This window comes from Magnolia sinica, chromosome 6, assembly GCF_029962835.1.
Source record: "Magnolia sinica isolate HGM2019 chromosome 6, MsV1, whole genome shotgun sequence".
Lineage (NCBI taxonomy): Eukaryota > Viridiplantae > Streptophyta > Magnoliopsida > Magnoliales > Magnoliaceae > Magnolia > Magnolia sinica.
In genome coordinates this window covers 96,413,792-96,427,816 of record NC_080578.1, presented here as the reverse complement: position 1 = coordinate 96,427,816, position 14,025 = coordinate 96,413,792, and the positions used below count along the sequence as shown (strand labels likewise).

The 14,025-nt window shown below is 45.2% G+C and overlaps 1 protein-coding gene across 3 annotated transcripts in view; it reads right to left on the bottom strand.

Moving 5' to 3' along the window:
* LOC131249171 (uncharacterized) overlaps window positions 1-1,835 on the bottom strand; it is a 34,509-nt gene extending 32,674 nt beyond the window's left edge. For all 3 annotated transcript variants that reach the window (XM_058249782.1, XM_058249781.1, XM_058249780.1), the window contains exon 1: window positions 1,306-1,835. In XM_058249782.1, the coding sequence (XP_058105765.1) occupies window positions 1,306-1,626 (321 nt within the window). In that variant the 5' untranslated portion in view covers window positions 1,627-1,835. The remainder of the gene's footprint in view (window positions 1-1,305) is intronic.
* Between the last annotated feature and the right edge of the window lie 12,190 nt (window positions 1,836-14,025).

The window sequence follows — 14,025 nt, the reverse complement described above, 5'->3', positions numbered from 1 at the left end:
ATGCATCAATACCGATATTTAAATCACTCATTCAACCTACAGGTTGTAAGCAATAGCCAGTTTGTCTCTTCTTTATTGTTTAAGTCTGTTGAGGAGCTTTTCCATCCTTGCAGCCAACCAAGTTTATCTCAGGAGGCAAAAACAGTGGCCCCACCATCTCCTTTGACACATGTAATTCCACTGTTCCTCAACATATTTGCTTTTTAATGAAAGTGCTTGATATTTAACCATAGTACCATACACCATCCCTCTTAAAACCTGTAGCACTTGCTCTCACATACCGGCATATTACCGGCATGAACAATAACCATTTTATCCTGCCCGTTGAATTTGGAAGTCAACCATTTTCTTTTCAGCTAGCCATCTGATGGCCACCAACCTTGATGGTTGAGGATCACCCCAATCAATGTGATTTCAGGCTATTTGCCGCTGACACAACAAAGCCCACGATTTCTTTCAAGATCTGGATGGGCACTCCAAATGTATCATGATTGAACTGCCTGAATCAAGCACTCCCTGGCAGATGTACATTGTAGTCAAACCCATGTTCTAAAACTCGCTGACTTGGCTTGAAACTCATCCAGGTCAACTCAAGCTAGCAAACTGACTCAAAACCCAGAGTTGACTCAACACTCATCCAAGTCCACACATCCAAGTCAAACCAAGAACTGGGAAACTCGGTCCTGGGTTTTACTCACAACTCGTCATGTTGACACAATTCACGGGCACTCAAACCAAGTCAGACATTGAGTCACAGTGTGAGAATTAATAAAATGTAAATGGTGACGGGCCGTGACTTCTCGCACAGACGAACATAACCAGCAAACCAAGTGATGGTTTGTTAACGGTTTTGTATTTTTACTACTTTATATTACCTATATTATTAAAATGTTGTTAAAGATCTATTTCTATTCGTATTTTTCTTATTTTATAGACTATTAAATATTGAATCAAGCAGGGTCGAGTCTTCGAGTCAACCCGACCGGACCAAACATCAAGTCAAGCTGAGTTTTCAGGTTTTTAAGCTATGATCTAACCATCTTTCAATTAGAAAAAATCAATGTGAAGAAAATTTTCTTGAATTTAGAAGGAAAGTTTCAAACTTTAAATGGAGAAAATAATCCACTTAAATACCCTGTTTCTTCACTTCTATTTTTCTAATCCACAATTTGTATTTTCGCACAGGGTACTTCAATTCCAAGAAGAAGAAGAGTATCCGAATCAAAGCAACCAACATGAAGAAATCCAATCAGAAAAGGTTGAAAATTTCCAAAAATAGATATAAAAGGGGAAATAACTTCTTACATCTTCCTCTTCTTCAATCTCCTTCTTCCTCTTCTTCTTCTTCTTCACTTTCTCCTTCTTCTTCACCTCTCCTCCGCCCGCGGCGATTTCAACTCCATCCAAACGCGACAGAGCCACGGTAACGACACCCGAGGCCGATCGAGAAATAGTCTGCTCGAATTCCACCGAATCCTCGCCCCTTCTCCTCTTCGCCCTCTCGACGATCTCGAGGCTCAGATCCTCGTTTGCCTCGTCTTCGTCGCTGCTCAGATATCTTAACGACGTGGATTTTTCCATCTCTTCTTCTTCCACCTTCGCCTTCGTTTTCACTCTCTTTCCCATTTTTGGGAAGGAGAAAGAGCTTGAATCCGGAAGAGCTGAAACCCTAAACCCTAAAACAGGAAAATCGATAGAGAGACGCTCTGCTTCTCGTCCGGCGGGCACACGTGTTAATCTGAGACGTGTGTGAGAGACCGAAGTTTTCCATCAGGCTACTCTGTTGATATCGAACATGGATTACTGGGGACGGACGCGGATTGGGTACTACCCCGTCTGTCAAGAGCTCGGCGCAGGCCGGGGTTATGAGTGGCCCACCGTGATATTTACGGGTTTATCCGGACCGTCCATTCATTCTGTCATATCATTTTAGATTAAAGATTTTAAAATGAGGCATATCCAAGGCTCAAGTACACCACACCACAGGATGCAGCCCTAATAACGGCACTACTGTTGAAACTTTCTTAGGGCCTATCGTCCTATTTATTTAACATCTTAACCTTACTTTTCAAAAGGTCACATAGATTTGGATGGCCAAAATAAAAAACACAAATATCAACAGCATTCAATCCCATATGTGTGGTTCAATTAAGCTTTGTATTTATTTTATTTTTTTAACTCATACACTAAAATAATATTACGAGATATATGAATAGTGTGGACCGTTGGGAGCCCTAGCACCTAAACCCTGTCTCTTATAGGGGTGCACACAGGTCGGTTCAGTCCAATTCTGGGATGAAATTGAAACCAAACCGTGCCTAACGGTTCTACAATTTTCAGAACCGGAACTGGACTGTTAGCACCCTAGAATCGAACCGTGAAAAACAGTTCAATTCCGGATCGGTTACACGGTTCTGGGCTTTTAAAAATCCACCTTAGTTGGTATGAAATGCATTTATATTCACTGTACGTCCATGTTTAAAAATCTAGGATTTATAGTTTTGAATTAAATTTCAAATCCATGTTGTCAAATGATCCCTGAAAAGTTTTAGATATATCCATAAAAGGAGACAATTCATATTCAAAGGAAATTTAACTAGATAATAAAAGGTTGGGATATTCTGATTGTTTCTCCTTTTGGGGTTATATAATCAGTTGTGAACCCCATCATTTAAAGGGTTTGGATCATTGAACCGTAGTCATGAAATGAAGGAACAAAGGAGGATAAATCATAGCAATCTCACCCCAAAAAACAATCTTAATACTAGTGGCTGCACCCTTGCAATATCAGCTTCAACAATGGGACTGATTATTGGCTGCAACCTTCCAATATTGAAGGAATTTAGAGCTAAAAAAATAGTCTGATTAGTAATGTATAGGACAAAAAAAAAATGGTTTGGATCCATGGTTTGAGCCACAGTTTGGATTAACGGTTCAGTTCAGTTCTACATGGCCTTAAACAGGAACCAAATCATATCCAACAGCTATTGAAAATTTGGAACCAGAGCCGGAACCGGTGCAGTCCAGAACTGGACCGTTGGATCTATTTCAGTCCGGTTCCACGGTTCTACCGGTTCGATGTACACCTCTAGTCTTCTAGACCTTAAGCTCTGTGAGGCCCTCCATGGTGTATGTGCTATATTCACTTGTTATATTTCTTTCGCTGTATCATTTTAAAGATATGAACCCAAGCACAAAACAAATCCAAAGCTCAAATATATCACACACTGTGAAACCTTCTTAGTGCACACTTGTGATATTTTAGGCCATCTAACCTGTTCATAAGGACTCTAACCTAAATGAGGGAAAACATAAAAATGATTGTGATCCAAAATTTCATTGGCCTTCGAGAAAATGTCAGTCATGAGCATTTAATCCTTCTCATTTCAACCATGAGCATTTAAGAGAAAATTTTGAACCTTGGGCGGCCTATTTATGCAAGGATCGCGAACAAGTGACTTACTTACGTTTTCTTACTGTATGTTTAGATGCCCAACATTCAAATGGTTAAGATCATTCTGTTAATGTGCTTTTAATATTGTAGATGAAAATTGGATTATTTTGAACCATCATTTGCGTGCCATGTGTCTAATGAATTAATACACTAGATGCACTTTTGTTACAATTGTGACTCTCTTATCCTTACAAAAAAAAGCAAAAAAAAAAAAGACATTCTTCCTATATTACACTAAAATTTCACCAATTCGTTGAAAATTCAAAATACACCAAAAAACTAAATTTGAAGTAGTTCGGATTTCATCAACCTACAAATCCCTAAATCCAAAGCTCTCAAATGCAAGCAAAAAAATAAAAATAAATAAATATATATAAAAATAAATTTGAAATATATATATATATATATATATATATATATATATATATATAAATAAATATATATAAAAATAAATTTGAAATATACCTATTTTTCACAAATTTTAGGTGCCAATGGGGTGTGACGCAACTACATAACAACGTGTGGGACGCGGTGAATTGATACCAAAGGTGGCAATGGGTTAGCCTTGGCTACCCATCAAATTAGGCAGAGGGGTGAGTTGGGCTTGAAATCTTGGCTTTGTCTATGCTTGAGACAGCCCAAGGCCAATGATAACTATCCTAAATCTTGGCTTTGTCTAGGCTTGAGACAGCCCAAGGCCAATGATAACTATCCTAGCTCGCTTGCCTAATCCAACCATCAGGTTAGTCCTTTTCTCTCTCTCTCTCTATATATATAAAGAATAATTCTAAATATATTTTAGAACATTTTTATTTAACGTATATGTATAGTTTAAAAGTATTTTTAACCATCATTATGTTTCCATGATAAAAACAACTGCCTTCATCAACTATTGAACTTTGATAAAGTAGGCCAAAGGTCCTCATTTGCACGAGGTCCATATAGTCCATCAAGTGCACCACCTTGTGTTTGATCTAAGATCAAAATTGGGCTAACTAAATAATCGGGACCTTAATGTGCGAGTTATTGTCAATGAAATGTATTATATTTCAACAATAAAATTAGCAAAAATTAGTATTGTAGACGCTTTCTTTTTATGCATTTTTTTTAACGGCCGATAATTTATGTTATCAAAGTATATTTTTCAGGTATGGAAACAGGGTTTTGGATAAAAATATTCATACTTTTTAGATAAAAACAGCTAAAAAATAGGAGTATTTTTATTTTTATTGATTATCTATAAGGATAGAGATCTAAATTAACAAGATAAGTTTTGTTCAAGTATACAAAAAAAATGTCTACAATGAAAAAATTACTTTAAAATTATGAATTTTAGTCCCATATTGGGTGAGATTATGGACTTAAGTGCCCACGTTGTGTAGAACATCTACCACCCATAGATGTCGGATTAAATAATCAAGTGGGTTATACTGTACGAAGAAGTTGAAACAGGAATCCCGTGGATAAAATCATCTCATGTGGGGTCTATTGATGCAAAAATCTGGTTCGTCCTCTTACACCTTCGTATACCTGCGCGGAAAGAGGACAAAGGAAACCCTGGCTTGAGCAGGGGACCCTCCGATGCCAAAGTCAGGCCTGGATTCTGGGTCTAAATGTATTGAGGGGTTTTGAGAAAGAATTTTTGCCTTACCTCACAAGACGATGGAGGTTCTTCTTTTATAGCTGCTGAAGCATTTAATCGTACGAGGATTCTTCTCCTGATATCGTGTGCGGGATCCTCTCCTGGTATTACGGAGATAGGATCGAGCCCATCTTCAGTCTTCATCCGATCCCGTGAGCTTCAGGGTCGGGGATCTTATCCCAAGATATTCGGGATGAGACTTTATCTTGCGCTGGCCGATCTGATAAGAAGATCGGCCCGATGCATGCCCGGATTGCTGATGTGTCGTCCGAACCGACTTAACTTCTGTCTCGGTTTAGTGAACCATGCCTCGGATCTGACACATCCTTTGGCGACCCGAGGCATTAAGTCCGAGTCTCCGAACTATGTATCTTTTGTCCCCAACAGTAAGCCCCCTTACTCCGTGTGTTTCATATGACACTTAAGAGTAGCGAGTTTTGAGTCGGTTCATAACTTAGTCCGAGACAATAAGTAGTCATTTAATGCATTCTGTGTCGCCTTTGACAGGAGACGGTTCAGTTTCTGACATCGCATGCGCCGACAGCCGTCAAATCGCTCACCCCGCCAATGAGGGTTGGACACGTAGCAAGGGCATTATTGTCATCAGTCGACGTGCGCCACGTGTCGAGTGGGGGAGTCGATGCAGGCGCCGAATCATTTCCCCATTATTTGCTTCCGCCACATGGCAATCTTATAAAATGGTGGGGGTCCCGCATTTCGAACTTCTACTGCCATTCCCGCTTTGCATTTCCTTTAGAGCTTTTCCGATCTTTCGTCTTCTTCCTTTCCTCTTTCTTAACTGTCAGCGGCTCCTTTCGCCATTTCCGTTTTCCTTCCTCCCTCCGGTGAGTCTCCCCTTCCTCTTTATTTAGTGATAATGGCGGCTAGAGGTTCTCGAAGTCCCCAGGAGGGAGTTTCTGGAGATGAAGGCGAAGCGCAACGTTTTTAGAATGTTGCGGAATCGCCTTCCTTACTGACAGAGATAGCAGTTGATGCGAACGCTGCTTTTCTTTCTGAGAGGGTCACTGAAGCTCTGGCGGAGCGCTCTGCTTCCGTTGATCCTTCTCGTGGTGGGTCGTCTTCAATAACCCGCCCGGGAAGGCCTAATCTTCCAAGGGGCATGGAGGAAGAAGAGGAGGAGGAAGAGGAAATATTGATTGCCGAGGGAACCTCTGGGCCGGTTCCTATTGATGAGTCGGCACACGCCGAGTCTAAAGGAGAAGGATCGGGGGATGATCTAAGCGGCCCGGTTCCTTCAGTTTTGACTGAGGCGGATTTAGACAGAATCCGAATCGGGTATCACATCCTCGAATCGGTTATCACTTATCTCCCCCGTCCGAATGACTTGCCGGATCATCCTCCTGCTGGGGCGGTTGCGATCTACCAAGTCTCGATGCAATGCGGCTTGCGTCTGCCCCTTCAGGCCATCATCCGGGGAGTTTTATCTCGTATTCAGAATGCCCCAAGGCAAATAGTTCGGAATGGGTGGAGGAACTTATTCGAGTGTGCGGTGTTGTGGGCTGAGATGAAACAGTCACCGCTAACAGTCGAAGAATTTCTCCACTTATACCAAGTGCACGTGAACCCGAACTACCCCGGCTTTTATGTCTTCACTGCTTGGCGGGGCAGAGGCAGCTCTCTGATAACTGACCCTTCCACTTCCAACAAACATTGGAGAGAACGTTGATTTTGGGCCTGTGGTTGCTGGGAGACGGCTGAGTCCAGGTCCTGCGAGGCTCGTGTTCTTCGGGCGTTCCAGAGAGCAGGTGACTTGGGTCTTCTCTCTTGCCCTTCTTTATTTTTTTAATAATCTGAGTCTGACGGGCTTGTGTCTGGCAGATATTCCGAAGAAGCTGCAAATTGAGGACGTTGGATCCGGCAGATAGGTCCTGGAAGGTGCTCTTACAGCCGGAGCGTCTTCATCTCGCAGGTCTAGACTCGGCCGTCACAGGTAACAGAAAATGTATCTTCATGTATCTTCTGAATTTTTCCTGACTTCGTTTTTTATTATTATTATTTTTAGATTTGCCCGAGGCTCGACCCCATCTCAAGATTGTTCCCGAATCGGCCCCTTCGGAAATGACTGGAGCTCGTCCTCCTCTTAGGGCGGTTTCGAAGTTAAAGGCTCCTCCGCGATCAGTTCTTCTGTCGGAGCCTCGACCGCCAAAGAGACAAAGAGTGGTGCGGAAGGAGAAGGAGCCTGCGAGTTCTTCTGCCCCTACTGTCGTCGTAATTTCTAACCCGAAAGAAATGGTGGAAGCGACGGTGGCCGCAGCCTCGGAACCTCAGAAGGCACCCGACTCGGGACACGTTGCGACGGATGTTCCGAGACAGGAGGAAGAGACTAGGGCTGCGTCTTCCAGAGGGGAAGAAGAGACGAGGACTGCATCCTCCATAGGGGAGGAAACGAACCAAGAAGGGTCGTCCGTCCTGCAGAAGATGGTGTTGGGGATGGTTCCCTGGGCCTTAGCCAATGGGGGCGAAAAAGAGTTCATCAGTCTCTACAACGCCCCTTCATCGCAAACCGTCGGCCATGCAGCAAGGGTGCTTTTTGAACTCGCTCCCTGCTTGATTAAGGCCAGCAAAGAGTTATCTTCGACTCATCGGCTGCAGACTCTTCTGTCGGAAGCCGAAGGGCGACGCGAGGATGCCGAAACTCGGGTCGGCGTTCTGATAGGCGAGCTGCCGAAGACGCAAAAGCAGAGGCGGCTTTCTTCAGGAGAGTCCTTGATGAAGCGCAAGCCGAGGTTACTCGGGTATTGGCTCTCCTTTCCAGAGCTGAAGAAGAGAATCGACGAGTTCTCGCAGTCCATGCTTCTTGTGCAGATGACTTGGCTCGGGTCAAGCTTGAGGCGGCGGAGCATATTCAGCAGGCCAACGAAAAGACTCGGGAGGCTGAGAAGGCTAGGGACCAAGCCGTCCAAGCTTTCCTTGAGTGGGCGGAGTTCGAGGATGAGAGGGATCGCTTGTTCCAAAGCGGATTTTTGGAATGTGTCAAAGACATAAAGAAATCTTTTCCTGACCTTGATCTCTCAGAAATCGAGGGTGGAAGAGCCTCGGAATCCGAGAATCCGGACGCCGCTGCTGAAGTCACTGCTGGGGATGAGGCCGGTACATGCGAGGATGCTTCGGGTACCGTTCCTACCGGGGGACAGTAACCAGGGCCCCTTTTGTTTTTTTTTAAATCGATGTATTCACATGTTGTACTCGCATATGGTTGATGAATGAAAGAAAACGCTTAGTTTTATTCATTTGACTTGACTTTAATCTTTCTTAGTTCAGAGTCTTTAAACATGAGTACCGAGCTAAGGATAGTAAATCTTGAGGTGCTCAGCGTTCCAAGGATGAGGCAACGATTGTCCGTTTAGATCTTCTAGCCGATACGTTCCTGGTCAGATGGTACCCGAGACGATATAGGGTCCTTCCCAATTGGGTCCCAACGTACCCGATCCAAATTCCTTGGTATTGAAAAATACTTTTCGGAGAACCATATCTCCCATTCGAAACCTCCTGATCTTAACTCGGGTATTGTAGAACCAAGCCACTTGTCATTGCCGTGCCTCCGTGCGCAGCCACGCCACTTCCCTTTGTTCGTCCAGAAGGTCGAGCCCGAGTGTAAGGAGTTCTTCATTTTCTTCCGCATTGAACGAAGTGATTCGAACAGAAGGTAATCCGATTTCAACGGGAGTGACGGCTTCCGAGCCGTACGCGAGTGAAAAGGGAGTTTCTCCTGTGGCGGTTCGAGCTGTAGTTCGGTAAGCCCAAATAATTTTCGGGAGCTCTTCGGCCCATGCTCCTTTGGCCCGGTTAAGCTTGGTCCGAAGATGTTGCTTGATAATCTTGTTAACCGCCTCAACTTGTCCGTTAGTTTGTGGATGATGAGGTGAAGAATAGACGTTTCTGATTCCGAGATGTCGCACATCCCGCGAAAGCTCCTATTATCAAATTGCCTTCCATTGTCTGTAATAATGGTACGGGGTACTCCGAATCGGCAGATAATATTTTTTCATGCAAACTCGGTGATCTTCTACTCGGTTATTTTAGCTAATGGTTCTGCCTCGGCCTACTTTGTGAAATAATCCACTGCTACCACAACAAACTTGGTCTGACCTTTTCCGATAGGGAGTGGACCTATGATGTCGATACCCCACTGTGCGAAGGGCCGGGACCCTATCTCGGTGCCTCGGGGCTTGCCTGGTTCCGCAATTTTTGGAACGAGCTTGCGGCGTCGTGGGATAGTGGGCCGGAATATCCTGCGTAGGACCTTGTGGCGAGAGATCGCCCTCCAGCGAGTGGTTTCCGCAGATTCCTTCATGGATTTCACGTAATACATAGTTCGCCTCACCGGGTTTGAGGCACCGCAGAACGGAGCGTAGTAACCTTTCTTATAGAGGGTTCCGTTGAGTATGGTGTAAGGGAGGCTCGGATCTTAACTCATCGAGCCTCGGCACGATCTTCAGTTCCCTTGTCACGGTATTGGCGGATTGGATCGATCCAGGATGGTTCCGAGTCGATGGTATTGGCCTCGCTAATTGGTTCATTTATACTCGGCTTATCGACGTATTCGACAGGGACGGGCCTGGGTATATCGTCTTCATCGGCGGAGGCGAGCTTTGCTAATAAATCGGCTTTGCCGTTTTCTGTACGAGGGATCCGAGTAACATGACAGAGTTGAAATCCATTGATAAGTTCTTTCACTTTCTCCATGTATGCTCTTAATTGGTCTTTTCGTGTCTGGTATACACAACCAACTGAGAATCGCTGAAAACACTTAGGTGCGTGACTCCCATGCTAGTGGCGAGTCGGAGGCCGAGTAACAATGCTTCATATTCCGCTGTATTGTTCGACGCTTGGAATCCAAGTCGTAAGGCATACTGTATATAGGTATGATCGGGGGTTTCCAGCACAACCCCAGCCCCACTTGCCTTCGAGTTGGAAGAACCGTCGACAAACAGTTTCCAGGGAATAGGACAGGGTAGGGTCGGGGGAGCGGTTGTTGTTGGAACTGCAACATCCTTTGGCATATCGTTGACCGGGAGTTCGGTTGGTGGTGTTCCTTCGGCATCGTCCACGGCTTGCCCTTTGATTGCTACCTATTGAATTTCAAACTCACTCAGTTCGATAGCCCACTTCGTGAGTCGGCCGGAAGCTTCCTGCAATACCTAGCGAAGCGGAAGATCGGTCATCACGATGATGGTATGGGCATGGAAATACGGCTTGAGTAGGAAGTTATTAAATCCAAGGCCATTTTTTCAAGCTTGGGTATCTCGTTTCTCCCAATAACGCTTTCCGACGTAATAAACCGGCGTTGCTTTCCTTCTTCGTATCAATGGGCTTGCCCGGATCGCTAGGTAAAGAAGCAGGGACTCCCCTGATTCGGGTTTTGATAAGAGAGGTGGAGAACCGAGATATGATTTTAATTGTTGGAATGCCGCTTTACATTCTTCCGTCCAACCCATTGTTTGTCTTCCTTTCAACTGTTTGAAGAAAGGGAGACATTTATCTGTGGCTCTGGACATGAACCGATTAAGTGCTGCTACTCGTCCAGTCAACCTTTGGATCTCCTTAATGGTTTTAGGGGATTTCATATCAATCAAAGCCTTTATCTTCTCAGGGTTTGCCTCTATTCCTCGTTGACTAACCAAGAAACCGAGGAACTTTCCAGAGCCCACCCCAAAAGCACATTTACTCGGATTCAGCTTCATCCGAAACTTCCGTAGGATGAAAAACATTTCTTCCAAATCATTCACATGATCTGCCGCGTGTATGCTTTTGATGAGCATGTCGTCGATGTATACTTCCATGGTTCGGCTTATAAGCCGAGCAAAGATTTTGTTAACTAATCTTTGATAAGTTGCGCCAGCATTCTTTAGACCAAATGGCATCATTCGGTAACAATAAAGGCCTTTGTCGGTGACAAAGGTAGTTTTTGATTTGTCTGTTTGATGCATTACAATTTGATTATACCCTGAATATGCATCCATGAAGCTAAGGAGCTCATGTCCGGCGGTACTATCTACTAGCTGGTCTATCTTCGGAAGCGAAAAGCTATCCTTCGGGCAGGCTTTATTTAAGTCAGTGTAGTCAACACAGACTCGCCACTTCCCGTTGGATTTCTTTACAAGCACGACATTCGCGACCCATTCTGGATAGTGTATTTCTTCTATGAAATTAGCCTGGAGGAGTCTGTTGACTTCTTTTTCAATGATGGTGTATCGTTCAGGGCCGAGCGGTCGTCGTTTCTGTCGGATCAGTCGATATGACGGATCGATGTTGAGTCGGTGAGTCATTACAGAGGGGTCGATCCCGGGCATATCTTCATGACACCAGGCAAATACGTCGGCGTACATACGGAGCAGGGCTATCAGCTTTTCTTTCAAAGGGGACTGTAAAGACGAGCCAATTCGTACCGTCTTGGATCCATCTGTTTCGACCAAGGGGACTGAGATAAGATCTTCGACCGGCTGCCCTCGTTCATGACTCTCGCCCCGGGGGTCCAATGATTCGATCGTTGATATGTTGATCGGACTTGTGTCGGCGGCTTCCTTTACAGCTATCATGTAACAACGCCTCGCATCTTGCTGGTCTCCTTTGACTATTCCTACTCCCGACATTCAGTGAAAGATGGTATGTGAATACCACGGCCTGGAGGAGACTCAATGAAGGTCGGCCGAGTATTGCGTTGTATACTGAGGGTTGATCGACGACCAAGAATTCAACCATCATCGTCTTCTGATGTGGGGCACTACCAGCAGTGAGTGGTAACGAGACAATCCTTTCGGGCAATACCTGTCCTCCGAAAAAATCGATCAATGGGGTCCGAACTGGGCGTAGCATGGATCGTTCGATCCCCATTTTGTCGAACGCCTGCGTAAATAACACGTCTGCAGATGACCCCGTATCGACGAGTATCCGGAACACTTAATGCGTCATCGTGGGGGTGATAGATACCTCGAACATCTTCCTCTGTAAACGAAATGCAATATCTTTCCCTTTTCTTCTCCTTTGGTGGCCTATCTATAATCAAAAGCTTGGACTTAGGCTGACTAAGTTTTCTCGCATGATTCCTTCGAGCATTGTTTGAGTCGCCCCCACCTCGCGGACCGCCAAAATTGTCCGGATTTCTTCCATAGGTTGACTCTCGGTCGGTACCCCAGCTTTAACCCCATGTTCTTTGAGTCGGCCGTCCTTTATGAGTCGTTCGATTCTTCCTTTAGGTGACGGCAATCACTTGTGTTATGCCCGTGATCACGGTGATAATGGCGGATTTATCCTTGTCCCCCGATTAGGATTACTCCAGCTTCTTGGGCGTTACAAAGCCTTCGCTTTTGATTTCCATCAATACCTGTTCCTAGCTTGTTCAGGGGGGTATATGTGGAAAATCTTCGATTCGGCCGTGCCTGACCTTCGCTCATTATGCGCTTGATCATCCTTGCGTTTCCTTCCTCCGGCGGCTTCCCTTTTGGCCGACTCTTTGACCAAAGTTTTGGTTTCACGCAGAATTCTTCTTCGGCTTTGCATACTTATCCGACCGTGCCATAAATTTGGAGTATCGGGCGGAGTTTTGTCTAGAGATGCCAGAATGGCTTATCTCAACTCCTTGCATGATCGCTTGGAGCCGTTTCTTGAATGTTTTCGAACGGGGATTCGAAATTAAACGCTTGATATAATCTTTTAATAGCTCTCCCCTTTTGAACTATGTTGTTTAGATGTGCAGGGGCTTCAATTTCTTTTTCCGCCGATGAAGTTGGTGAGGAAGGCGTCGCTCAGCTCAACGAATGAGATGGACTTTGGTTTCAACTGTTTGAACCACGGTCGAGCTACATCGGTCAATGTAAGAGAAAAGGCCCGACACATTACCGCATCCGAGGCATCGTGGAGCTCCATATACTGAAGCATTCGATATGCTCCGTCGGGTCGGTCTTGTCGGTGAAAGGAGTGATTTGAGGTAATCGAAACCTCTCGGGCAACCGAGCCTTCATTACCGAATCCACAAAGGGGACGCCTTTGCTTCGGATCTGGTCGAATACATATTCTGGCCATGCTTCATGTCCGCCATCTCTTTCGCCATTTCTTCCCGCACTTCTCTTTTAAAATTTTAAATGTTTAACTGCTCTCTGCCGTGCCTTCCATGGAAGGCGGTTGCGCCTTCTTCGCTCTATCTCGTGTCGAAGATCGGTCGGGGGCAGGGATGCGGCGCTGGAGATGGTTCTGATTCGCCTTGGGGTTGACTCGGCCGGAGCGGAGGGTTGAGGATCAACCGCCGCCGAGTGCGCCGTCTCCCCTTGAGGATGCGGGAGTGGGCATTTGCCGATACATTCTTCCAAAGATTGCTTATCATATTCATATCGACGATTTCTTGAACCTCCTGGTCCAACCGCCCATCGGTGCGACCCCGCTTGCTTGTTCTGGTTGTTCCTCGTTGGCGGTTGTTAGGTGGGTTCGGGGCTGCGGGCCCTGTAATAGCAATCTCATTCAAATCTTCTTTTGGACCGGCCTTCTAGTCATCACCATGGAATTCAATATAGAATATGAGATGGCTTTTTTGTACGGTTTCCCACAGACGAAACTGTTGATGCAAAAATCGGGTTCGTCCTCTTAGACCTTCGTATACCGGCCGGAAGAGGACAAAGGAGACCTGCTTGAGCAGGGGACCCTATGCCAAAGTCCCGGACGGGAAATGTATTGAGGGGTTTTGAGAAAGAATTTTTGCCTTACCTCACAAGACGATGGAGGTTCTTCTTTTATAGCTGCTGGAGCATTTAATCGTACGAGGATTCTTCTCCTGATATCGTGTGCGGGATCCTCTCCTGGTATCACGGAGATAGGATCGAGCCCATCTTCAGTCTTCATTCGATCCCGTGAGCTTCGGGGTCGGGGGTCTTATCCCAAGATATTCGGGATGAGACTTTATCTTGTGATGGCCGAT